Source organism: Micromesistius poutassou, assembly GCF_964030765.1.
Source record: "Micromesistius poutassou genome assembly, chromosome: 5".
NCBI lineage: Eukaryota > Metazoa > Chordata > Actinopteri > Gadiformes > Gadidae > Micromesistius > Micromesistius poutassou.
In genome coordinates this window covers 6,917,502-6,945,132 of record NC_140275.1, presented here as the reverse complement: position 1 = coordinate 6,945,132, position 27,631 = coordinate 6,917,502, and the positions used below count along the sequence as shown (strand labels likewise).

The following is a 27,631-nucleotide window of genomic DNA, read 5'->3' as shown; positions in this document are numbered from 1 at the left end:
GTGTGTGTGTGTGTGTGTGTGTGTGTGTACCAGGTTCAGCATGCTACGTAGCATGGCCAGCAGCAGGAAGGCTGCCTCGGTGCAGACATTGTGGAGGGAGCCCACATGCGCCGCCCCGCTGGATGCAGGGACCCCGAAGATAAAGGTCCAGATGGAGTCCAGGTCAAACTGAGGACCACACAATAACACGCACTGTGAATACAGGTCAGATCATACACAATAACACGCACTGTGAATACAGGTCAGATCATACACAATAACACACACTGTGAATACAGGTCAGATCATACACAATAACACACACTGTGAATACAGGTCAGATCATACACAATAACACACACTGTGAATACAGGTCAGATCATACACAATAACACATTGTCTGAATCCGGCTTAACACTGAGGACACACACAAAGATTGTAGAGAGGTTAGGGGCTGTACTGACTTGTGCCTGGAGGCTGTCAGGCATCTCAGTGACCGGCTGCTGCAGGAAGAGGGCCATCAGCAGGAAGTAGATCTCAGGGACGTTGGTGTGTTTTGGCAGCAGAGCCTGCAGGACCGGGAAGCCGGAGAAGTGACACGCGTCTCGGTTGATCTCCCGCAGCGTGGAGCGCCCACCAGCACTCCTGCCCACATTGAAACCTGGAGGAAGCAACAGGGAATCAGCATTATGGCGGGCCCCAACACCTGACCAATATCTGAACGTTTGCTGAAGAAAAGATAAAGAAAATCTGTTCATTCATAATGCGTATCTTTCACTGCCTGTAAACGTGGCAGCCGGAGACCACTGCTGCAGAATCAAGTTGTTAATTTATCGTTTTCTAAAGTGGTTAAATTGGTTAAACACATACATACACATACAGAATAAATATAATAAAACAACAATATCACTTCAGTGGCTTTCCGATCCACTCATCAGTCCCAGTTCGACTTGCTTACGGCAGAGTTTCAGAACAGCCATGTTTTCCAAAGTATGAGAATGGTACTACTTCCAATTATCACAAAGCAAAACGGTGGTTTGAACTTTGTGCAAAAAAAAATTCTTGAAAAATTTTGGAGGACTGCCGGACTTGTGCTGTTTACCCAGGGATAAATCTGATGTATACATGTTTAATGTCTGCTAAACTAGGTAAATCTACATCCGAGCCAGGGGGAGTATTCGCGACACGAGAACTCCCCTCAATACGTGTGTGAAACAGCTTGCCGTGGGCGGTGCTGAAGTGCAGAAGTCCCGCCTCCTGGCTAGCCGCAATGTTAACAACTTCTCGGGGGGGTGAATTTGCTGACACACGCGCAAGCGTTCGACTAATTGCAACAGAGTGGGCATGCTGACCAATCACAGCAGACTGGGCTACTCAGGAGGGGGGCCTTAAAATTTGTATAAACTGGCAACAAGTTTACCTAACCAACTACACATAACTGAAGATGGGTCGACCCAGAATGAAATAACCTATAAACGCTACGTTCAGGTATTTTACATTCTATGGTAATATCACACCTGAGGATGGCCTTAGGCTGAGTCTCGATACAGTCCCTACCACTCTATCAATCTCTCCACACAGCCTTGAAGTGTTCACGCGAGAGGAGGTAAAATGGAGGCGGCTGTAAATGGTAAATGCACTGCATTAATAAAGTGCTTTTCTAATCTTTGTTCTAACCATTCACCCATTCATGTACACATTCACACATGTGTCAACCATGCAAGGGCAAGGCGACAACCAGCTTGTCAGGAGCAGTTAGTTAGTTAGTTAGCGTCTTGCTCAGGGACACCTTCACACTCTACGCTAGGAGGGGCCGGGGATCGAACCAGTAACCAGGCTACCAGCCGACCCGCTCTTCCTCCTGAGCCGCCTGCACTCACCGAGCACGGTGCCGATCTTGTTGGTGAGGACTGAGTCGGTGTGGTCCAGCCAGCCGCCCCCACACAGGCCCTCCTTGAAGCGGTGGAGGATGTTGTTGTGGGACAGCAGCACCACCAGGATCCACAGGGCCGCCGTCACCGTGCTGGAGTGCACGTGCTCCTCCAGGAACATCAGCAGCCAATCAAAGCCCAGCGTCCGCACCACCTCCTCACACGCCCTGCAGGGGATGGCAGAGGCAACTTTACCTGGAGTATTATCATTCATTAATATAATCTATTAATAATAGTAATTATTATAATATTCTATATTATAATGGGTATTCTCTCTCTCTCTCTCTCTCTCTCTCTCTCTCTCTCTCTCTCTCTCTCTCTCTCTCTCTCTCTCTCTCTCTCTCTCTCTCTCTCTCTCTCTCTCTCTCTCTCTCTCTCTCTCTCTCTCTCTCTCTCTCTCTCTCTCTCTCTCTCTCTCTCTCTCTCTCTCTCTCTCTCTCTTGTAGGAGTATCTTACTGGGGGTTGATGGTGGCCTTCTCCTTGGAGGTGAAGAGCAGCCTCAGCAGGATGTCCAACAGTCGGTTCCTCAGAAGGATGAGGTTGGCTGACAGCAGACCTCCAAAGTCCTCATCATTACCTTAAACACCACAGAAGAATGCTTTCCCAGTGAGGCAACAATCATCATCATCATCATCATCATCCTCATCATCATGATCCGGCTTCACCCTAAACACTTAGCTTGTTCAAACTAATTATGTTAGGGCTAGGGTATGGCTAAGCTGAAGATGTTACCTCCGTCAATCTTCTCCTCGTTGCTGATCTCCATGACAACAAACTTCTCACACACAGCAAACGTCGGCAGGGTGGAGGAGATGAACTGGCCAAACCTGGGAGGGCAGAATTGTTTGAAGAACATCTCATCTCCATGCCTCTTCTGATCTCCAGCTCTCATCTCTTACATCAGATTACATTTTAGCTATATCTCTTTAATCTAATCTCTTACATTATCTCATCTACCGTATATCTCTCTCATCTCATCTATATAACATCTGATCTTATATCATCAATATCTCTCTCATCTCATCTATATAACATCTGATCTTATCTCATCAATAACTCTCTCATCTGATCCACATATATGTCGCCTATAATTTGTGATCTCTTATCTAAACTTTATCACTCATCTCCCTAAATATTTTATCTCCTTGATGTCGCTCATCTCCTATATAGCTCTCATCGCATCTCTTATGCATCTTTCATCTCTTCTGTTCAGAAAGCATAGTAAAGGTGTATATATATATATATATATATATATATATATATATCAGGGATGCAAACAGACCTATGGTCAAAAAAGAGAGAGATTTTCAAAGCCCGCGCCCCCACAGCAAATATCAAATAATGACATTTCCACCAACCTCTGCCATCCCCGGTCCACCCTATACACAGACAAAGTGCAAACTGAAATTCTTAAAATGAAAATCCACAAAACATTAATTTTGTTTAACTAGTCTTCAACACACACACACACACACTCATCTCTCCATTGGCAATCCGATTGCACATTGGAATCGGGAGTACTACACTTTCCCTGATCTTTTCGGCTGCTGAGGCCTGATTCTGGCTGGTAGCTGGTAAAGGATTGTCCTTACAGAGGAGCTGGGCCACACTTTGGGTAGATACGATGGAGGCCACTCTCTGTGTGTGTATTGTGCTCTGGCAGTGTTCCAACAGGGCATGCAGCCCTCTGGAACCATAATTTATCTCTTTAACGCAGAGAGTGCATTTAGCACATCCCTTTTTTTCAATTTAAAAAAAAAAAGTCTGATAGTTTGAAATTGCGTTGACTGCCTTGATCTCAATTGCAGTTTCAACTTTTAGCCAAGGCCACTTCCAACTGGTTTTACATCCTTTATCCACTTGTTGCACAGTAAGTGCCACTCTCATCAAATTCTCTCGCGACCAGACGTCTGAAACCGGGACGTCTGATCACCCTAGACTTTCTGTATCATAACGGAGAGCAAAGTAGTTCACTCAACCCCCTTTCCTCAATGTGCCCTGCGCCACCTTCAGCAATCTATTTGACTCAATTAAAATGTATTAAATGATTTTAGTATCCTTAAAAAAGCAGTGCCGCCTGTTGATAAGATAAGCCCACTCCAGTGTTTCCCACACATAGGCCAATATTGAACAACGAGCGCCACAAATTGATTCCGCTTTTCTTATTATTTTTACTTTACTATGTTCCCATTCCGACAGTCCTGTGCGCGTATGCAAATTAGCCATGTGCGCCAAACAGAAGAAGGGCCCTATCTTGCGCCCGGCGCAATTGATTTTCTACACCGACGCATGTGTCATTGCTAGTTTGCACCCGGCGCAAAGCTGATTTTTCCCCCGCAGCAACCAGGCACCACTACACCACTTGCATGTTAAATATTATGATGTCAAAGATTATTCATACGTGTGAAACTGCATAGAAATAGCGTGTGGATTGTGGAAACATTTTTTTCCCTGCATGAATGAACATGAATGAAGTATAGTAGGCTATGCCATCCGTTAAAATAATAACAATAATACATTCGAGCAAAGTATATTCCAGGCTTCCAAAACAACTAGTTTTAGGGTAAATGATTGGTTAAGTTATTTGGGAAAGAACAGCTGATACAGCGGTAAGTTGTACTTTTAAATCAATGCATCTGCAAATACCGTACAGCAAACACATATGTTCTTGACCCAGACATCGTGTACAAGCCCATTACTTTTAGGATTGATGAGTATTTGATCGTGGGAAAAAACATAGTTTTACCGCGAGTGAGTATTTAATAGAATGAATGAATGCGGGTGATGCTTGGTGCGCGTGTGTGTGCGCGCCCATCTGTCTAAACACACGCAAATTAAACACGTAAGTGTATTAGAAGGAAATCGAGTCAGTCGACCTGCGATAAGCAGCGGATTCTGAACGGACTCTTCTCTCTTCGAGATGGACGTGTTCTAACGCATTTTTAATCAATGAAATGTTAACACAACAGTATATATCTGACCATTTAATTTTCGAAATTTTAGGTGAAGCCGAGCTTCCCTTGCAGTAGAGAAGTCGCCACTACGAAAGAATGCAATGTATCCAACTAGCGGGATCTAAACAAACTAAGCTCCAGCGAATTACTACAATGCAGAAGTAGTGGAGAATGGCGAAACACAGCAACTATAGCCTACTCTCAACCAAAATAAAAATAATCGCCGCCCGGTGCAGCAGTGTGAACTGCCCCGTTTTTAGAAAGTCTCAGCCCGTCTCGTCGCAAGGAGTCGCGAGTTGCAAGCAGTTGCGTCCAAATAAGTAAATGCATAGATACAGTCTATGAGAAAACAGTAAATCAGAACGCTGCGCACGCGAAGCCAGTTGTTTCGGGAGGGCGCGCGCACCTGTATCTCGCGCTGCAAGGATTTTCTAATAGTCTGACCATGGAGTTTGGCGCCGCGTCTGCGGGTCTGATTATAATTTCATCAACAGTAATTCTGTATTGCATCTATCGTTGATGCAATACAGAATTACTGTTGATGAAATTATAGTCAGACCCTCAGACCCTCCCAGACCCCCCCCCCCCAAAAAAAAAAAAAAAACTCATCGGATCTACACGATTCACACAAGTCACCCAAACAGCCGTGAAAAAAGCGGCAGCCGCCGAAAAGCGCGCTGTTTGCATCCCTGATATATATATAAAAAGGTGTGAAGCAACGATACAGAGTAACTTCTCGTGGCAGGGCCGGAGTAGTACCCATTTTTAGCCCGGGAGTTTCAGGCCCATACCGGCCCACTTTTTTCCAGTGATGGGAGAATTTGCATAAATTAACAGCACAAAACTATCCCTTTTTATTATTGGATATTGGATCAATGTTTGCCAAATGAAAAATCCACCTCAAGGATCTGTTACTTTAACTATCAATTATATCTAAAACATACAATGTTAACCCATTACATATTTGGGAATTTCAAATGAATGAATTTCAATGCATCATGTCAGTTCTATGTGTGGGTTATCTTATATCAAATAATTTAAATATATTTTTTTAAAGTCCTCTCTACCTGTCCCCTCAGTCCTGTCTTCTTCGTGTATCGGGTTTACCAGCAGCATCAGACCGGCTGAACTTCTGCTCTGAGGCTACCAAATATTTTATATTTGATATAATTGACTATCACGTTTGTTTGTCTTTTATATTTTACGTGAAATATGTTGTCCAGTCTTGCCTCTTTAGCGTGGCTAAAGAGCTTATCTCTTCTAAAGCTACAAAAAAAGAAGGGGTGACTTTAGCTAACTTACACTGGGGGCTAACTTACACAGATCATGCTGGAGTTTACATGTTCATTTTCACAAATTATATTTGTGATTCGTCATATGGCTTAACAAAATAAACTAGAATAATGGTGAATTGGTTTAAGCTTTTATGCTCAGGTTGGCATTGCAAACATAGCACAAATAGCTAAATGATTTATGTTGCAAATTAATCATTAGATCCACCTCTCTCTACCGGCTGCAACTTGTGTCTGTCCTCTAAACAGGTGGTTTATTTTGGCAAATTTGGCGGCGTAGAATCTTCCTCCAGTGCCCTTCTTTTTTTAAATCTGGCCTTTTCGGCTCCTCCTTGGCTTTTCCTGCCCTCCACAAACAACGACACTTCATCAACGTAATTTCTGTTTGCTGATTATCTTCTGTTACCGCTCAAGAAAAGACACACATGGACCAAACCAACTCAAATAATTGGGAGGGGTGAACTACCGTACATTGTATAATCCATATTATATATACTGCGATGCTGGGGCTGACATTTCAGATGAATTAAGAATGTCTACTTTAGGAGAAGATAAAATAATGGTCAAAGTAATTTTTTCTTTCACCCAAGCGGCCCAAAATACATTTGAAAGTGGACCGGCCCAACGGGAAACCTCCCGAACGCCCGATGGCCACCCCGGGCCTGTCTCATGTCATTCGGTATGCCCCCTACGGTTCAATACACACATGTGAACCGTGGCATTTTCCTATCATTTCCAAAACATACTTATTGCGCTGTAGACAAGACTACACGCACGTTGTACAGTCAGATCCACAGAACATCTGTGGAGCCTATCAGAATTTCCCTAGAGCCTATCAGCACTATGTAAGCAAATACAAGCAGGAGAAGAGAGGGGAAAGAGAGGGGAATAAAAACAAATATTCACTCAGCCCCAACGCGGCAATGAAGAGCGCAAGTTAGACAGAGAGAAGCAGATTTGAAGAGCCACCGCCCTCTTTCAAATCTGCAGTGTTGGAACATATTGGATTCAGCAATACCATACGATGACGAGGGTCTTCTAGGATCTTCTAGACTACCTTCACAGAGCTCCAGCCCTTGACCAAAGGCTTAAATCCCTGCCTTTCCTAGATGAAGCATGCTGTGAAGAGTCTACAAGGATCCCCTCAAAGACATTGTGGAGCATGAACATCAGTTATGTTATCTTCTTTTAAATAATTGTTCTTGATATTGTTGGTGTTAAAATACGTGATAGATATGTTTTTTTATGAGATATGTGTCACTTAAACTTAATAATCATAACAATATGTTTGCCATTTCCCTGCTGTTTCAAGCAGTGCAAGCAGAGCCATCCACAGAGGAAAGAAACCAGCCTCATTATCCCCTCCCCAAAAGAGGCTCTGCAGAGTTATTTGGGGACAGTGTTGGGGAAGTTACTTTTAAAAAGTAGTGTTTGCTCGTTACTTGTTACTTAAAGTAATCCCTTACTTTACTTAGTTAGTAAAGTAAATTTTTATAATGTGAATACCTCCATCCAGTGGTGGTTCTACATTGAATTACACCCCGGGCGAGACGCTGAAAACTTGCACCTAAGTGCCTTAGTGTCCCGGGAGTGTCTCTGTTGCAAGCAAGGGATGGGGGGATCTTTTTAAAGAAGAACCTCAACATAAAATGAATAGATATCTCAAACAGGGTACCAACTTGATGTTGTTATTTTTACATTTTGTATTGCCTATACAAGTATGTACCCTTTCTTTGGTTTTAAATAGAGAAGGCAAAGCACCTACAGGTTGTCAAAGCTAGAAGCACTTTTCCTTTTACTGTTTTCTCCCCTTTATTTCATGCAGTAGAGACAGAAACCAGGTCTAGTCACTCATGCTGCCATTTTTCTGAATGGAAAGTTCAGAATAAAGAGTTAATTTTTTAAAGGGTGATGTGTTTTTATTTTTTTCAGAAATATGAAGATACCGAAACCGTACTGTGACCCAAAAACTGTGACAGATACCGAGCCGTGGACCCAGTGTACCGTCCTAATATTCTATATCCTAGCATCCCTAATATTTACCAGTATATATATATAGATAGATAGATATGTACCTGAGCAGGTCATAGGGGTGGGGGAAGCCCTGCAGCAGTAGGCTGAGCACCTGGCCGATAGCTCCCACGGTGGGCTGGGAGAGAGACGTGTCCCTCAGCGTCAGCAGGAGTCTGGGGATGAGCTGGAACTCACGCAGCAGTTTAGCGTTCTTCACCGCCTCGCTGTGGAGCACAACACACATCAACAGCTCAGTCAGAAATAATAAAGTGGCTCAGTGGGTATAGCGAGAAGAAAGGAAAATTCTTTAGTGGCAACACAGCTGATAAAGATCAAGGCCAGAATTATTTTCTGCAGGATTTCTTACCTGGATTCAGTGAGCAGCTCAATGAAGTGCTCAAAGAGGGACAGGTGGAGTTCATAGGGCGCGTGGAGCCACACCTGAGGACACACCGCAACACCTGATCACAATCACACAGCAGCAGACCGCACCAACCAGCAGGTAGCCCATCGGACCACAGTGGCTCCTTTAAGTCATGTCTTACTCAGAACATCCTTCAGCGCCAGGCTAACAGACTACAGAATGTTAACCAGCAACAGAGTCCTTTGTAAGACTGCTGACAAACAGCTAACTGTAATCAAAATACACGGGATTAACCTAAGAATGTAGACTTTCAATAAACAGCGTTTCTGACCTCGAAGTCACAGAGAAGGTCCTGGAAGGCGGTGGAGTTGGGGATGATTGAGGTCTCATGACCACTGTCCACGGTGCCCACCAGGGAGAAGGTCAGGTGAAGGATGTGACTGTTCAACAGCCAGCGCTTCCTCTTCAGCAGCATGGCCAGCAGCTGGGGACAACAAGAACACCAAATACACTTATAGAGCCAGCACTGAACAGAAACAGCTTTATATAGAGCCAGCACCCACCAAACACTGACTTATATAGAGCCAGCACCCACCAAACACTGACTTATATAGAGCCAGCACCCACCAAACACTGACTTATATAGAGCCAGCCCTCTCCAAACACTGACTTATATAGAGCCAGCCCTCACCAAACACTGACTTATATAGAGCCAGCCCTCACCACACACTGACTTATATAGAGCCAGCCCTCACCAAACACTGACTTACATAGAGCAAAGACTCATCAACGGACTAATTCTAAAGCAAGGACTCACTAAATTGATTTATTCTAGAGCAGTGATTCCCAACCTTTGATTACGTTTCCTGAACAACCTCATATGAAAATGGTAAACAATAGATAAACACACAATTGGCTGAGCAGAGAGTGCCTACGCCCTCCTGGCACCCCTAAAAGATGATTAATGCAAGAAGACCATGGCCAGGGTGAGACGTGAGAAAGATAAAGTCAGCAATGCTGCTTATGCTCCCAGTGTGTTTTCACGATTGCTTCTCTTAACTATTGTTCTGCCTGACTGTTGCAGGGCGTTCGTTCTGTTTCATGCTCATCCATGTTGGTTTCTGTATTTGTCACGCACGTGTAGTGAACATTAGGCACGGTTAGAATGACGTAAAATATTGCCGTTAAGTAAAACAACGATAAGAATGATAGAAGGAAATATCTATTGATAGACATTTTTCTCTTGTCCCCCGATATATATCGTCATACAATTCATCATACATTTACTGAAAAATATTTAGGATATATTTATTTTAAATTATCCATATAATTAGTACCTCAAAGGTTGAAAAACACTGTTTGAGTAGAACCCACCAAACACCCAGACATTCTGACTTATTCTAGAGCAAGCACCTACCAAACACCCAGACATATTCTGACTTATTCTAGAGCAAGGACCACCAAACGCTAGGGGTAGGAATCGAGAACCTGTTCCTACTCAGAACCGGTTCCAACTAACCAATTCCATCAGAATTGTACGCCTCCAACGTTCGATTCTTCTTAACGATCCCTTGCGGCGTTTTCTGCTTTTCTCGTCGAGTGCCATGTGTTCAAAAGCCTGCATACGAGTCAAGCTCGCTAATCAAGTAAATAATATATCCTGATTTGAAAATGGATAACGCACGGAGCAGCCAGCCTGAGCGGTAAACTGCGACCCCAAGTCATCCCCGCTGACAGCAACACGCTGCATTGGTGGAGAGACACGGGCTGCAACAAATACCCTTCTCTCAACATTGACACGCAAATCCCTGTGTGCCAGGCGCTCCCAACGTGTGTTCTCCGCCGCAGGTAACACAGTGAATAAAAAGAGAGCCGCACTTGATCCAGATCAAGTTGATAGATTGGTGTTTCTAGCAAAAAACTTTTCTTGCAGATAGGCTATAAGCCTTAGTACTCTTGCTGCTGTCTCCTGTTTAAGTTGTCACGTCATTGTTTGCGCTGTGCAGTTCCGATTCTGTTTTTGTTTTTCATTGCATAGCCTAATTTTGTGATATGCATAGTGGCACTTGATATTGATTAAGTTGATACACTGTTTCAAACAAAGAGGATATGGCCTTGTCCTGTTCGTCCTGTTTATGTTTCCTCTTGTCACGTTATACATTTGTGATTGAATCTCTGTTACAGTGGGTTTTTTTGTGGGGGGGGGGGGGGCAGGGCCTCGTAGATATTCAAATATATTCTAATACATTGCTTGATATCCGTTCAAACTTGATTTTTTTCAAAAGTGACATCCCTATATAGTAGTAGTATAGTCGTTTTTATTAATAATGCAGAGCGAGCTGCATACAAATATCTTCCAGTTTCATGCTGATGATGACACCGATAGCTCTCAGGCAGTTGGCCCCTCGACATCGGCTCAAGTTACCCCTAGATTTTCTTTCCTACTCTATATCCTGTCATGGTGTTGTTCAGTATGTAAAAAACAAAAATGTAATGGTTGCTTTTGGTGTGAACTGTATAGAACTCCTTTTTTGCCACTCAATGAACTACTCAAGAATCGGTAAGAGAATTGATAAGGAATTGTATCGATAGGCAGAATCGACAATGGCATCGATATTGATAAAAACTTATCAATTCCCACCCCTACCAAACACCCAGACTTATTCTAAAGCCTTAAATAGACTTATAGCCCGGACTTGAGAACAAGGATTTAAGACAATATGAGTAAGTGATTGGTCTGACCTGGTATCCTTTGATGCGCTCCATCTCCTTGCTGGCCAGAGGGTTGCTCTTAACAACGCATACGAGTGCCTTGACTGCTGCATACAACCCCTCCACATCTGACGCCATGGCAACAAGCCCCAGAATGGCGGCCGCCCCGCCGATGTACTGCAGGTTGGTGGCCACGGGCTTGGGCATGAAGGCCCGCACTCCTGATAGAACACAAAGACCGGAGAACAAGTTGGGGAACAAAAATGCTGCAGTGAATGGCGAGCAGAATACTTTTGAGCACTCCTGATAGAACTCTCATTCTAGAGAACTCTATAACAAGGTCTTTGGCCCATCATTCTTGTTCCACCTCATCAATCTCCAGGTTCTTCAATCTCAACATTCTTAAATTCTACTTGCCATACTGCAACTTTAAAGAAAACATTAAAAAGAATAAAAAGAACAAGGAATTGAGTACTGCCAGGTTGTAAACAGGTTATAAACAGAATGTTTGGGTTACCTAGATAACCAATCACAGCAGCTCCAATGGTGCGGGCGGGGCCGTTGAGGTGGCCAGCGGCATTATGGATCAACTTGACCGGAGTGGCATTCTCATGAGATGACACGGCGAGCTAGAAACGAGGCAGGACAGACAGGAGTCAACAGAGAACAGACAGACCTCCTCAACTAGTGACACTTTTAAAACGTTACCGTCACTAACAGAACCATCTTGAGGTCATCACAGGTACAGGAAGGAGACCCGTCCAGGGGTGAGTGGAGGTGTGTTTTGAACTGACCTGTTTGGCGATGGCTTTGCTGTCCAGTTTGTTGTAGACCTTCCTGATCTTGGCCACGGTGAGAGAGGAGACAGAGACGGCATAGAGGCTGAAGGACACCTTCTCCTCTGGGACCAGAGACACCAGAGAAGGGGGAACACCCTCCGTCTTGGAGTCCTTACCTGGAGACACAGGCAGAGAGAGAGATTATTAACCCTAAATAATCCAGACCCTAACAGATTATAGCCCCTCACAGAACTTAGACCCCAACAGATCACAGCCCCTAACAGAACCCCGACCCTTACATGACCCAACCCTAAACTAACATAGACCATAACAGAACCCAGACCCTAACAGAACCCAGACCCTAACAGAACCCAACCCTAAAACAGCCTAGATCCTAAAATAACCCAGACCCTAGCAGACCCCTGGTAGACCACTAGCCCACTCACAGGGGAGGTAGACCGCCTGGAAGCTGCCCACGTAGTTGGGTCCCAGCTCATAGATGGCGGCGACCCCAGCAGCGGACACCACCTCCTCCATGAAGTGGCTGGGCCCCAGGCGCCACAGCAGGGAGGAGACCAGCCGCTGGGCGGGGGGCGTGCCGATGTAGCCGTACACCGTGCTCACCACCGGGGGGTTGGCTGAGCCTGAGCCCCCGGGGACACTGTGGACGTAGTGGAGCTGGGGAACACAGCGCACTGATTAGAAGGACATAGACACACATTTATACACACAGGGGAGGGAGAGAGGGAGACACAGAGAGAGAGACAGAGAGAGAGAGGGAGACAGAGAGAGAGGGCGACAGAGAGAGGGAGACAGAGGGAGAGGGAGACAGAGAGAGGGAGACAGAGAGAGAGAGAGGGAGACAGAGAGAGAGGGCGACAGAGAGAGGGAGACAGAGAGAGGGAGACAGAGGGAGGGAGACAGAGAGAGAGGGCAACAGAGAGAGGGAGACAGAGAGAGAGGGAGACAGAGAGAGGGAGACAGAGAGAGGGAGACAGAGGGAGGGAGACAGAGAGAGAGGGCAACAGAGAGAGGGAGACAGAGAGAGAGGGCAACAGAGAGAGGGAGACAGAGGGAGAGGGAGACAGAGAGAGAGGGCAACAGAGAGAGGGAGACAGAGGGAGAGGGAGACAGAGAGAGGGAGACACAGAGAGAGAGAGAGAGACAGAGAGAGAGACAGAGAGACAGAGAGAGAGGGAGAGACAGCGTGAGATGGAGGTAAAGCGAGCAAGAGAAAGACAGAGGTAGGGAGGTAGGGAGGTCGGAATACCTTGACCGTGCTGAGCAGCTGTCCGTCCATGTAGAGCGAGGCCATGCTGTTCTTCAGCATGCCTTTACTCATCACCACCACCAGGTGATGCCATTGGCCCTCCAGGATCTGGTCGGCACAACGGACCCGCGCACAGCAGGGAAGAAGCTCGTAGAAAGACCCCTCCTCTCTGGACTCATCAGCTACAGAGAGAGAGAGAGAGAGCGGGGGGAGAGAGTGAGAGACAGAGACAGAGACAGAGACAGCCACAGACCAGGTATAGACTCAACACCTGGATTCTTTACCACCACAGCCTCGCCATCCAGAAAGACTATAGACTAACTTAGACTATAGACTAACTTTCACAATTCACCATAGTCCAAAAATATAAACAGACCTCAGAGAGGGTGTGAGAAGTGCCCCAAAGAGGGAAACTAAATAACGTTTAATGCGATTAATTTATTTGCTTTCTACACCATTGTTATTTGAGTTTTTTGATTGTTTATCACTGGGCTTTTAATGGTATTAATTTGGCGATATTGTCTAAGTAACTTGCAGGCCAACAAAGCATTTAGAATTGCAATTTGAGGGCGAGATATCTGTGGTGACGGAAAACCCAAACCAAGAAATGTGAGTGAGAAAACACACACACGCACACGCACACACACACACACACACACACACACACACACACACACACACACACACGACTCACAGTAGGAGTGCAGCAGCTCTTCCTTGGTGGAGACGGACAGCGAGCGGTCGCTAGGCGACAGGGTGATGGACAGGCAGACGTAGTGCTGCTCCGAGGCCGACGCCCGTCGCACCACTGTCAACAGACGCAGGGGGTGGAGATGGGGGGCGGAGCTAAAGCGCTCCACACAGAACCAGGTGGAGTAGGTGAGGCCGGATGCTGGGGGGAACACCCTCTCCCCTGAAGGGTGGGGGAGAGGAGGGAAAAGGGTGGAGAGGTGCAGAAAAAGAAAGGATATGAGGACACTATTAAACAACAATGTGGTTCAATAGAACACTTTCAGGTCCAGAGCTATTGCTTGTGATTGGTGGATGCAATGCAATTCATACCAATCCTCCAGTTCAGTGCAGTACAGTGCAGTACAGTGCAGTACAGTATGTGTGTGTGTGTTACCTGCTCCTCGGCCGCTGGGTACCGCTCCCTCACTAAGGGCGGAGTTGGAGGTGGTGTTGGTGGGGGCGTTGTGGGGAGCCAGGCTGGGCAGAAACAGACACCTGGAGACCAATAAAAAGAGACCAGAAAGGGACCAATGAGAATACACCAAGAACAGACATGACCAATGAGAATAGAGCGGGAAGAGACACAGCCAATGAAACAGACTAGTAAAGGTTTAACCGATAAGTATAAGTTTACATTTTCATCAATAACAATGTTACTGTCAGAGAATATATATAATAATATGTGGTTAACCTAACCTGCCTAACCAATAATTAGCGATAAATAACTGAAAAATGGTTGTTCATGAGAAGGTTCTGACCCAAAGCCCTCCAGCGACGTGTCAAACTCCACGAAGGCCGGGGTGACAGCTGAACCGTGCAGGCGGATGTCGTGGGGCGTTGTCATGGATACCAGGCACTTCACCCGGGTGAGGGGGACGGTGCTGTCCTCGCTGGAGCGGACCAGGCTGCGGCTGATCCGGTACTGACTGCTGTCCTCCCCCGGCGTGGTGAACACGCTGTCGGGCCCAAAGCCCTCCATCGATGTGGTCATGCTGCCTGCGGAGTGAGGGAACACAGCAGGGGGCGTTACCTCAAGAGCATTATCACAGGGCTCAGGGAATGACCACAAGAGCATTATCACAGGGCTCAGGGAATGACCACAAGAGCATTATCACAGGGCTCAATGCTGTAGAACAGAGCCTGTATTAATGCTATAGTTGTGTTAAGAACAGAGTCTGTATTACGGCTCTAGTTGTGTTTAGTACAGAGCGTGTATTAAGGCTCTAGTTGTGTTGAGTACAGAGCCTGCATTAAGGCTCTAGTTGTGTTTAGTACAGAGCCTGTATTAAGGCTCTAGGGGCCCTATCTTGCACCCAGCGCAATTGACTTTCTACACCGACGCATGTATCGTTACTAGTTTGCACCCAGCACAAAGCTGATTTTACCCCACAGCAAACAGGCACCACTACATTTGCACCTGGAGAGGTGTGTCAGCGAAAACCAGAGGCGTGTTCCAGCGCAAATGATAGTTGGTGCTATTTTAGTGATCTAAAAATTGCGTCAATGCAATTGCACTACTGACCGAAAAATTCCTGGTCTAAATGCACTAGTGGATAGCGCAATTGGTGTTGCTATTTTGACGTGCCATGGCAGGTCGGAACTGCAACATACGCTTACATACACGTAGGCTATACACAGCACAAACATGTAATCGATTAGCCTGATTTAAATATTATGATGTCAAAGATTGTTCATGTGTGAAACTGCATAGAAATAGCATGGGGATTGTGGAAACATTTTTTCTTCATAGGGGCTGCATGAATGAACACAGTTGGCCTATAGTAGGCTATGGCATCCGTTAAAATAATAATAATAACAATAATACTTTTAAATCAATGCATCTGCAAACACTGTACAGCAAACACATATTTTCTTGACACAGACATAGTGTACAAGCCCATAACTTTTAGGATTGATGAGTATTTGATCGTTCGAAGGCATAGTTTTACTGCGAGTGAGTGTTTAAAAGAATGAATTAATGCGGGTGATGCTTGGGTGTGCGTGTGTGTGCTCACCCATCTGTTTAAACACACACAAATTAAACACGTAACGCATAATACAGTGCATGGCGATGTATATTAACGGGGGGACACATGCATATTATGAACACAAGTCGATAACGATAATGTATACAATACTGGTAACAAACAATGTTTGTTAATGTATTGTCGCATATCATTAAATAGACCCACAGTTGCGGCCGGACCGCGTCCGCATATCATATATGTGTTAAGTTCTCCTTGCCGAAATTTACATGATGACTTTTCTGAAGTTGGAGAAGAAAACGCTATTCCATGTGTGAATTTTTCCTATTATTTGGCCATAAACTGAGCCATTTGAATTTTGAAATTCATGTGGTCATGCATCTGTCTCAGCCAAAGTCAAATGCGCTGGCTCTTAAAGGATGGGAGATGGAACTCTCATTGGTTGATTGCACGTTACGCCCAAAACACACCTACGGATTTCAGACCAACCCATTTTAGATTTGTGTCGGGCGCAAGAGTCATTTAGCTCGCCGTCATAATAGCAACATCGCCATAGAACCGCCCACAAAGCTACTTCCGCTTCGCGCTTCACGTTTGCGTTTCAGACCATCTAAATAACGCCCTAGTTGTGTTTAGTACAGAGCCTGTATTACGGCTCTAGTTGTGTTTAGTACAGAGCCTGTATTATGGCTCTAGTTGTGTTTTGTCACAGTCCGGGCCGGACCTTCACGGTCCTGAACCAGTTTTTCCCTCCTGCTATGCTGTGCCACCAGTGCACCTGTGGCTGGTTACCAATCAGCCACAGGGTAGCCTATTTAAGCCGCAGGTGGCCAGTTGGCCACTGCGGATTAATCTTCAAATGAAGCTACAGCCACAGCCACGCCAGCCACAGCCACGCCAGCCACAGCCACAGCTACAGCCACGCCAGCTCCAGCCACAGCCGCAGCCACGGCAGCTACAGCCACGGAAGCTACAGCTTCAGCTACAGCCACGCCACGCCACAGCCAAGCCCGCTACAGCCACGGAAGCTACAGCTTCAGCTACCGCCACGCCACAGCCACGCTACGCCTGCTACAGCGAAGCTACGCTACGCTGCAGTCACGCTGCTCCACGCCCTGCCCTTGCCCTTGCCCCTGCCCTTGCCCTTGCCCCTGCCCTTGCCTTGTCCGTGAGTTACCTTTTCTCCCCCCCCCTGTTATTGGACTTTCAGTTTGACTTTCATTAAGAGTTTTTTGTTCCCTTGGACTGTTGTGCCCCAGTGCCTCGCCAAGTTCCTTAGTTTTCCCCGTTGCTGTTTGCCCGTGCTCCTGGAGCCTGCTGCTCATGACCATTGTGTTAGTAATAAAAGTATCATTTTTAAGCATCCTTTTGTCTGCATTGCGGTCCATTTAGTTCCTCGGCCAGCGGCCGTGACAGATTAATCCGCCAAGACATGGAACCCGCAGACATAGATAACCTCAGGCAGGCCATCGAGAAGCAAGGCGCTCTCTTAGGTCAACATCAACATGAATTTGCCAACGTCAGTCATAGCTTCTCAGTCATCAAACAAAGCCTCACGACGCTGTCTGAACAGATCCAGGCCCTCCAACCAAGCCCCCCCCCCACCCCCGCACCCACCCCTGCTCCGGTACTGCCTCTACGTGAGCCTCGACTTCCCCCTCCCCCGCCCTACGCTGGGGAACCGGGTACCTGCCGGTCCTTTTTGTCCCAATGTACCATTGCTATGGAACTGCAGGCCTCAATGCTTCCGACAGATCGGTCACGCATAGCTTATGTCATCGCCGTGTTAACCGGGAGGGCACGTGAATGGGCTACGGCAGTCTGGGATGCAAACGCTGCTTGCTGTTCCTCCTTTAAACTGTTTTCGGAAGAGATGCAGAGGGTTTTTGATAGATCTTTGAGGGGAAAGGAGGTGGCAAGAGAATTACTATACATTAAGCAGGGGGCGCGTTCGGTTTACGATTTTGCCATTGAGTTCCGCACGCTTGCGGCTGCGGTGGATTGGAATCCTAGTGCTTTGTATGACGCCTTTTACAATGGGCTTAATGATGCTGTTGTGGATCAGATCGCCTCTCTTGAGCTACCAGGCACCCTGGAGGGCCTCATTGATCTCACTGGTCGAGTGGAGTCTCGGCGAAGGAGAAGAGAGATAAGGAGAGAGAACCAAACGCAGCTCAGCGCCATTCCGACCCCCACTGCACCTCCGCTTGCTGCCCCTATTCCTCCCGAACCAGAGCCAATGCAGATTGGTCGGGCTAAGATCTCGCCAGAGGAGCGTAAACGGCGACAGGAAGCAAGTGCCTGCTACTATTGTGGCAAGGTAGGACACTTCTCCCTTCGATGCCCGGTAAGACCGGTAAAAAGGATTGCCCACCAGTAGCGGGGATACGGGTGGGCGTAGCAGGACAACTTTCCCCCTCCGAGAGAGCCATGTTTTCTGTGGGGTTAGTTTTTCGGGATGGGCTGTTTCCAGTCCAAGCACTCATTGACTCAGGGGCGGATCAGAGTTTCATTCGTACCTCGTTAGCTCACAAGCTAGGTCTAGCTTTAAAGGAGCTAGATTTCCCACTTGTTACCAAGGCCCTAAATAACATCAGGATTTCCTCCATCACCCATGTCACTGAACCGGTCACATTAAAGGTGTCCGGTAACCATGTTGAGACCATTTCCTTTTATGCCATGGACAATACTGTTGACCCCCTAGTATTAGGCCTTCCCTGGCTCCGCTTACATAATCCTCACGTCAATTGGAGGGACGGATCCATCCTCGCCTGGAGTACTCGTTGCCTTGCCACCTGTCTGTCCAACGCCCAACTCTCTTTCTCACACCCCTTCCCTCCCGTCGAGGAGATTGACCTCCCTAATGTTCCCCCTGAGTATCTCGATCTCCGCCAGGTTTTCAGCAAGGCCCGTGCGTCCTCCCTACCCCCACACCGGCCCTATGATTGTGCCATTGACCTGCTCCCCGGGACCTCCCCCCCTAAGGGACGCATCTACTCCCTTTCGCCCCCCGAGAGGGAGACCATGGACAAATACATTTCAGAGTCTCTGGCGGCAGGCATTATACGTCCATCTTCTTCTCCAGCAGGGGCAGGATTTTTTTTTGTGGAGAAGAAGGATAAGAGTCTCAGGCCGTGCATTGATTATAGGGGGCTTAATAACATTACGGTTAAGAACCGTTACCCACTGCCGTTGATGTCCACCGCGTTTGAATTACTCCAAGGCGCTTGCATTTTTTCTAAGCTTGATCTACGTAACGCGTACCATCTGTTGCGCGTCAGACAAGGTGACGAATGGAAGACCGCGTTTAACACACCAACAGGCCACTACGAATACTTAGTACTCCCTTTCGGACTTTCTAACGCCCCCAGTCAGTTTCAGGCCCTTATTAATGACGTTTTACGTGACTTTCTGAATAAGTTTGTTTTTGTTTTTCTTGATGACATTTTGATTTTTTCACCCACGCCAGAGGTTCATCGCTGTCATGTTAGACAGGTTCTGCAAAGGCTGCTGGAGAATCAGCTGTATGTCAAGGCTGAGAAATGTGAGTTTCACAAGGAATCAGTCTCTTTCCTTGGATATGTCATCTCCCCCGGGAACATCAAGATGGATCCCGGCAAGGTAAGGGCCGTAACAGAATGGCCCACCCCTTCCTCACGTCGGGGGCTACAACAGTTTCTTGGCTTCGCCAACTTCTATCGGAGGTTTATAAGAAACTATAGCTCTGTGGCTGCCCCGCTTACTGCCCTCACCTCGTCTAAGCGCTCCTTCGAGTGGGGCCGGGAAGCGGAGAAAGCCTTCTCTACATTAAAGTCTAGGTTCACTACGGCTCCCATTCTCACCACCCCTGACCCCGCTGCGCAGTTTGTTCTGGAGGTGGACGCTTCGGACACGGGCGTGGGAGCGATTCTGTCCCAGCGCTCGCCCACAGACAACAAGATGCGGCCGTGTGCCTTTTTTTCACGTCGGCTATCGCCTGCGGAGAGAAATTATGGCATCGGAGACCGGGAGTTACTCGCGATCAAGCTGGCTCTGGAGGAGTGGAGGCATTGGCTTGAGGGCGTGGATACGCCTTTTATCGTGTGGACTGACCACAAGAACTTAGAATACATCAAGTCGGCCAAGCGTCTCAACTCTCGCCAGGCCAGATGGTCAATTTTTTTTTCTCGTTTTAACTTTTTACTTTCTTACAGGCCTGGCTCCAAGAATGCTAAGCCTGATGCGCTCTCGAGACAGTTCGCGTCTTACGCTCTACAAGCCAAGGAAGAGAGTGTTCTTCCCCGCCACTGCCTGGTGGCGGCTGCCCAACTCGACATTGAGACCTCGGTCTTGGAGGCACTCGCGGAGTTCCTGGGCCAGGTAACGGTCCCCCTAACTGTCTGTTTGTGCCTCAGTCTGTCCGCACTCAGGTGTTGGAGTGGAGTCATGGGTCCAGGCTGTCATGTCACCCCGGAGTGTCTCGCACACTTTCTATGCTGAAGCAACGTTTCTGGTGGCCTTCCATGCGAAAGGACCTAGCCGCCTTCGTTGCTGCATGCGACACCTGCGCTAGGAGCAAGTCCAGCAATCAACCGCCAGCAGGCCTTCTGAGGCCCTTGCCGGTGCCGCATCGACCTTGGTCTCACATTTCTATGGACTTCGTCACCGGGTTACCGGAGTCCGATGGTAACACGTGTGTTATGACTGTGGTTGATCGCTTTTCTAAGTCTGCCCACTTTGTCCCACTCGCCAAGCTCCCCTCTGCTAAACAGACGGCTGAGCTCATGATTGATCGTGTGTTTAAGATCCACGGGCTACCCACTGACATTGTTTCTGACAGGGGACCACAATTCTCGGCCCAGTTTTGGAAGAGCTTCTGCAAATTAATCGGTGCCACTTCTAGTCTATCTTCAGGATATCACCCTCAGACTAATGGACAATCGGAGCGTGCTAATCAGGATCTGGAGGTGGCTCTGCGCTGCATGGTTGCTGGGGACGCTTCGTGGAGCCAGATGCTACCCTGGGTCGAATACGCACACAACAGCCTGCCCTCGACTTCCACGGGCCTCTCGCCTTTCCAGTGCTGCCTGGGATACCAACCCCCGCTATTCCCTGCTCAAGAGGAGGAGTCGGCATCACCATCGGCTCAAGCCTTCGTTCGCCGCTGCAAAAGAGTGTGGCGTCTGGCCAGACATCGTCTTTTGCGAGCCGCACGCAATTTTAAGAGAAAGGCAGACAGCCACCGGAAGCCTGCGCCCGTCTACAAGCCGGGCCAAAGAGTGATGCTATCCACGGCCAACCTTCCTCTCCAAGTCGCATCACGGAAACTGTCTCCCAGGTTTGTGGGCCCTTTTTCCATCTCCAAGATCATTAACCCTTCCGCTGTTAAACTGAAATTACCCAGGTCCATGCAACAGGTTCATCCAGCCTTCCATGTCTCGCAGTTGAGACCTGTGTCCTCTAGCCCCCTTTATCCCCCCCCCAAACCCCCTCCTCCCCCTAGGATCGTGGATGGGGGAGAGGCTTTCATGGTCAGGAGGCTACTCAAGGTCCGCAAGAGGGGCAGAGGGCTGCAGTATCTAGTCGACTGGGAGGGGTACGGGCCAGAGGAGAGGTGTTGGGTGCCATCCCGCTTCATTCTGGACCCAACCCTGATCAGGGACTTCCAGCGACAGAATCCAGAGGCCATCGGAACACCTGGAGGTGTTCGTAGCGGGAGGGGTACTGTCACAGTCCGGGCCGGACCTTCACGGTCCTGAACCAGTTTTTCCCTCCTGCTATGCTGTGCCACCAGTGCACCTGTGGCTGGTTACCAATCAGCCACAGGGTAGCCTATTTAAGCCGCAGGTGGCCAGTTGGCCACTGCGGATTAATCTTCAAATGAAGCTACAGCTACAGCCACAGCCACAGCCACAGCCACGCCAGCTACAGCCACGCCAGCTCCAGCCACAGCCGCAGCCACGGCAGCTACAGCCACGGAAGCTACAGCTTCAGCTACAGCCACGCCACGCCACAGCCAAGCCCGCTACAGCCACGGAAGCTACAGCTTCAGCTACCGCCACGCCACAGCCACGCTACGCCTGCTACAGCGAAGCTACGCTACGCTGCAGTCACGCTGCTCCACGCCCTGCCCTTGCCCTTGCCCCTGCCCTTGCCCTTGCCCCTGCCCTTGCCTTGTCCGTGAGTTACCTTTTCTCCCCCCCCCTGTTATTGGACTTTCAGTTTGACTTTCATTAAGAGTTTTTTGTTCCCTTGGACTGTTGTGCCCCAGTGCCTCGCCAAGTTCCTTAGTTTTCCCCGTTGCTGTTTGCCCGTGCTCCTGGAGCCTGCTGCTCATGACCATTGTGTTAGTAATAAAAGTATCATTTTTAAGCATCCTTTTGTCTGCATTGCGGTCCATTTAGTTCCTCGGCCAGCGGCCGTGACATGTTTAGTACAGAGCCTGTATTACGGCTCTAGTTGTGTTTAGTACAGAGCCTGTATTACGGCTCTAGTTGTGTTTAGTACAGAGCCTGTATTACGGCTCTAGTTGTGTTTAGTACAGAGCCTGTAATTAAGGCTCTAGTTGTGTTTAGTACAGAGCCTGTATTACGGCTCTAGTTGTGTTTAGTACAGAGCTTCCCAGAGTCTTACTTCTCATCTCAGCATCGTAGCTCAGAGAGCTGGGCTTGTGGACGCGGTACTGTTTCAACAGTTTCTTATCCCACGCCCCACAGTTCAGAGGGTTGCCCAGCCGCAAGAACTCCCTGCAGAAGCAAAGGTTAGATAAGAAGAGAGGTTAGAGGTTAGTGTGTGTGTGTGTGTGTGTGTGTGTTAATAATAATACATTTGACTTATATAGCATCTTTCAATGACCCCAAGGCGCTTTACAGTGAATGGACAAAATGCTAGCCTTTTTGTGTTTGGTGTGTGTGTGTGTGTGTGTGTGTGTGTGTGTGTGTGTGTGTGTGTGTGTGTGTGCAATGCATGTATTATGTGTGCTCTGCGTGGTTGGTGTGTGCTCTGCGCGTGTGCGTGTGCGTGTGTGTGTGTGTGTGTGTGTGTGTGTGACGCCTACCGGAGGGCCATGGGCAGCAGGGCCTGGGAGGCCAGCCTCTCGAAGGTCCTCTGGAGGGGAGGGTGCAGGGGGTGGTCCTCGTCACCCAGCGCGTGGCCACAGCGCTGCAGCAGCCGCTGGTGCAGCCCAGCCTCACACAGCACTTGCTGGTTCCTCTCGCTGTGCACCAGCACCTGCAGCAGGTTGGACACTGCTAGCTGCAGGTCCAGCGCATGCTGCAGAGAGAGGGAGAGATTTTAAAAAAAATACTGAAAAAAAAACTGCCGCATTTTCTGAAAAGGAGTGATAAATGGGGTTGTATGTTTCAAAATACCAGAAATAAGCCGCTCCCTAGTACAAGCCACATCTTATTACGCATCTTCGCCAATAACCCAACTACGTACCGTCCCATGCTGGAGTGAAACCGTAATGAAATTGTTTAAGTGTACGATATTCCTTAGGGGTGTGACCGCGCCGCGTTACACGTCAGCTGAATCAGGCTTCAGTAAAACTGAACTTTTTGCCAGGCCCAGAAAACAAGATATTCTTTATTTGGCAAGCAATTCATTAAGACACAGAGGCTTTGAATTACGGTTCATGAACTGAGGGCACATTGTGTAAAACAGTCTTCCTTGTCTTTTTTGTCAGTTATGAAGTGATGCAGATGTTTATTTCTTTACAAGGTTTACAAGGTTACAAGGTCTTTCTGTTTGCAAAATCGACCTATAAGCCGCTCCGGGAAATAAGCCTCAACGATTTATTTTCGAATAATATGTTAAGCCTAAATTACACTTACACATACACAGGTGTCCGTGAGGGTCCACATCTCTACTCCAGAGACGTGCCCGCGCCCCGGTTTGCAGAGCGTGGATGTAAAACAAGATGGGGTGCCCTCACAGAGGCTTTGCATCAGCTAATCGCGATACGTTAAACGGTGAACGAGCGCTGCGTAAAGTTTGACAGCCCGGTTAGAACTAGCGCCAACTTCCACTTGAGGCTAAAGCCGTTCCATCAATGCAGTTCAGCCGCACCTTGTTCAGGTTAGTTGAAGCCAGGCTAACGTTATCGTGGATTACGCGTGTTCACGAGATATGTAACCAGCCCAGAACCGTGAATGTCGAATCATGGATCAAATGTCCGAAAAGGACCGAGTGGAATCATTTCCAGCGACAAACAGAAGCTGCTTGTGGAGGTCTATGAGTACAAGCATATAATAACTCAAAAAGGGAACACCATAACCATTAATAAAAACAGGGAGGCCGCCTGGCAAAAAAAATCACTGATCTGTTGAATGCATAAGTAGTATTAAGCGTAACATATTTTATATATATATATTATTTAATATTGACCATAGATTTGTAACCAGGGAGATAGTCTCGAGTTAACGTGTCAGACTTGCACCCGCTCGTCCGGGGTTCAATCCCCACGCAATTAGTAATATAGGAAGGATTACTGGAGAAATCAAATAACTTTTCATGCCATTTATTTTCCATTTCTTTGAATATTATAAATTGACTAACCATAGTATTTATCTCAACAGAAGTGGTCTTGCCTCACCTGAATGGACTTTATGTGGCTGACAATTTCCCATGCAGCAGTGTCATTGTGACACTGGCTTCACTATCAGTAACATTAATATTAACAATAACTTTACCATGAGTTTTTGCAAATTATATTTGGGTTCTAGGGAAATTGTAAGACATATTTCTTATATAAAAAGTTAAATGTTAGGCCTACTTTCAATTATTAAAAATTAAGCCAACAACAATAATTCTATGACGTACTCTGGACGCAAACTCGGGTCAGACGTATCACAAGGTCAAGTGCTAAACCATTCACCCAACTGATTTCAATATCGGTATAATATAATAATTTCGATATATATAATATATTTTTATACAAATACATAGATTTGTATAAAAATGTGTTGAAAAAATATCCACGATAACAATAGATAGCAATTAATTTGATCATTTAATCTCAGACCCTTAGTGAAAATATACGCCGTTTGTACTTCATATATGTACATTTATGACAAAATCGTAGGCTTGGCGGAACCTTCTGATGGTACACTTGTTGCCGACAGATGGACTCTGAAACACAGCTCAAGTTAGCCTGACAGTTAGCCTGCTACCGACCAGGTTAGTTTGGTCGGATAAGTTGCCATGGTTACTTAGCAGAGATTCCCTTAAGTCACGTTAATGGAACGCAACTCTAGCTGAAAGAAGCCAGGCTCAGCGAAATAAGCCCGGCTTTACGCTTAGCTTGGTTGATGGAATACCCCTCAGGGGTCTCAAAACAGGGTTCCTGCAAGGATGTCCTAATGTTTTGTAAACAACTTCACATGCCAAGAGAAAAACCTGGACTGTGGCCCCCACAATCCAGGACAAACCCCTGATTTAGACCTTCCTCATCCAATTAAGAGTTTGAAGGCCTGACCTCTGGTTGGCTGTCGGAGCTGACGGAGGGAAGCAGGTCCAGGATAGCCAGCACCGCCCCAGGGTGGATGACCACCACGTCAGAGGAGGGCTGGGGCGGCCCGGTCTGGGGCTGGGCGTGGTACACCTTCAGCTCAGTCACTGCCTTCACCTGGGCAGGGGGGCCCGAGGTGCCGTAGTACCCGTGCCTGGGGGGGGACACATTGGAGACATTACTACTAGAGACCAGTCCAGAAGGGACCAGTAGACATCATACAAGGTGGTGCAGTACAGACCACAACATTCAAGTCTGATTTAAAGCAGTTTACTGAAATAACGTTGAGAACCGTCAGTGAAAATACAACAAAGAACAGTCAGTTAAAATACCACGAGAACAGTCAGCTTAAATACCACAAGAACAGTCAGCTAAAATACCACGAGATCAGTCAGTTACAATACCGCAGAGAACCGTCAGTTAAACTACGCTGAGTACTAACGATCTACAAAAGTTGGTCTAGAACAGTAAAGTTAAAGATATCTTTTTTGCACAAGTTGCACAAGCCAAAAACACACCCTTACAGTCTCAAGTTGGAAATCAAGGTTACAGTAGGATAAGAGGAGGTGGAGGAAACAGAGGTGGGAAGAGGAGGTGGATCAGGAGTAGTTTACCTTAGTTAAGGGATTAACCTTAACACTGTGTTTTTCTTCATTACAATTTGTCAAAAGGACTAGACAATTTTTTTCTAATAATATTTGTATTAATATTATATTATATATAATATAATATACCATTTGATATATCAAGGTGGTTTTTGAACCTAAATAGTGATATCTGATTTGTGCTCCTGCTTCAATCCCCGGGTTTAGAAGATAAACAGGCTAGACAGCCAATAGGAAGAGAGGGCGGAGCTACCTCTTCCTGGTCAGCGCTGGAGTCCCCCAGGGGGAAGGAAGAGACGACTCCTGGCTGAGACAGGGAGGAAGTTGCTCTGTACGACTGCACACACACACACACACACACACACACACACACACACACACACACACACACACACACACACACACACACACACACACACACACACACACACACACACACACACACACACACACAAGCAGGAGGTTAGAAAAGAGAAACACAGATCAAGAAAGAAGAGGTTAATAGGAACGCCAGCCAGCGAGCTAGAGAGAGTGAAACATCCAAGATATACAGTTAACAACGAGCGTCGCGGAGTGACCGGGTCTTCGCTGAGCAACAGCTAATAGACGCGATAGTAGACAGCCACCATGTCTGAAACCAAGAAGGTCAAGCCAAAATGCTGACACAAACACACACAATCAGTGTGTCGTAATCTGGTCAAGACTTCTTTTGATTGACAACCATCTATCCCCTGTAGCTATTCCTGTAGCTGCACAACAATACACACACACAACCCAAACACACACACACACACACACACACACACACCAATCAAAGGTCAAAAAGGAAGTGGGAGTTCAGCTGGTTTCTCAGTTTCTACGGATAGGTTTTAGTGACAATCCTAAAGAAGCAGAAAATGTGACCTATGAGCTGAGATGGGACCAGCACAGTGCAGTTGCCTCACAAAGAACCACACTGTTGCACCACCCCCAAGCTTCAGCTTTCAGTCCACTGGCTGGACTGTGTTCCAGCGGGAAGAGAGCTTGACCAGCGATATAACCATCATGGGTGTGATCAACCAAACGTTTGATGAATCATAGATCTGTAAGTGAGCAACCTGTCGAAGGAGTCTGTGGCCATCTTGTACAGGTAAATGAAGAGCTTGCTGCAGTGTTTTAGGGTAGGGCAGACTCCCTCTCCTGCGCCTCCTAGCGGGGGTACGTCCTCCTCGAGGAGTCTTTGGAATGGCTGGGCGTTGGAGGGGAAGATGGTCGTCGGCCCCAGCTTCTTAGTGTCTGAGAAACAGCCCAGGAGCCTGCAGGAAGAGCAGGAGGAGTTAGACTGCATCTGATATCAAGGAGGAGGAGTTAGATCGTCTGAGAGTAAGGAGGAGCAGGAAGAGAAGTTAGTTCATTTGATAGTATAGGAGTAGGAGGTGGATCATCTGATAATACAGAGGAGGAGGAGTCAGATCATGTGATAGTGAAAAGGAGCAGGAGGAGGTGAAGAGGAGGCAGAGTTAGATCATTTGATAGTATAGAGGAGGC

General features: G+C 47.3%; 1 protein-coding gene across 2 annotated transcripts in view; it reads right to left on the bottom strand.

The window, feature by feature from the left end:
- Positions 1-27,631, bottom strand: part of wdfy3 (WD repeat and FYVE domain containing 3) — a 72,912-nt gene that overhangs the window by 28,143 nt on the left and 17,138 nt on the right. For both annotated transcript variants that reach the window (XM_084468316.1, XM_084468317.1), the window contains exons 13-32: positions 27,202-27,399; positions 25,467-25,653; positions 23,049-23,263; positions 22,625-22,737; positions 14,786-15,023; positions 14,422-14,522; positions 13,990-14,208; positions 13,296-13,477; positions 12,472-12,703; positions 12,041-12,201; positions 11,764-11,875; positions 11,277-11,467; positions 8,866-9,018; positions 8,538-8,611; positions 8,233-8,394; positions 2,644-2,738; positions 2,368-2,488; positions 1,860-2,077; positions 444-640; positions 31-168 (exon numbers count right to left, since the gene is read on the bottom strand). In XM_084468316.1, coding sequence (XP_084324442.1) covers positions 31-168; positions 444-640; positions 1,860-2,077; positions 2,368-2,488; positions 2,644-2,738; positions 8,233-8,394; positions 8,538-8,611; positions 8,866-9,018; positions 11,277-11,467; positions 11,764-11,875; positions 12,041-12,201; positions 12,472-12,703; positions 13,296-13,477; positions 13,990-14,208; positions 14,422-14,522; positions 14,786-15,023; positions 22,625-22,737; positions 23,049-23,263; positions 25,467-25,653; positions 27,202-27,399 — 3,307 coding nt within the window. The remainder of the gene's footprint in view (positions 1-30; positions 169-443; positions 641-1,859; positions 2,078-2,367; positions 2,489-2,643; positions 2,739-8,232; positions 8,395-8,537; positions 8,612-8,865; positions 9,019-11,276; positions 11,468-11,763; positions 11,876-12,040; positions 12,202-12,471; positions 12,704-13,295; positions 13,478-13,989; positions 14,209-14,421; positions 14,523-14,785; positions 15,024-22,624; positions 22,738-23,048; positions 23,264-25,466; positions 25,654-27,201; positions 27,400-27,631) is intronic.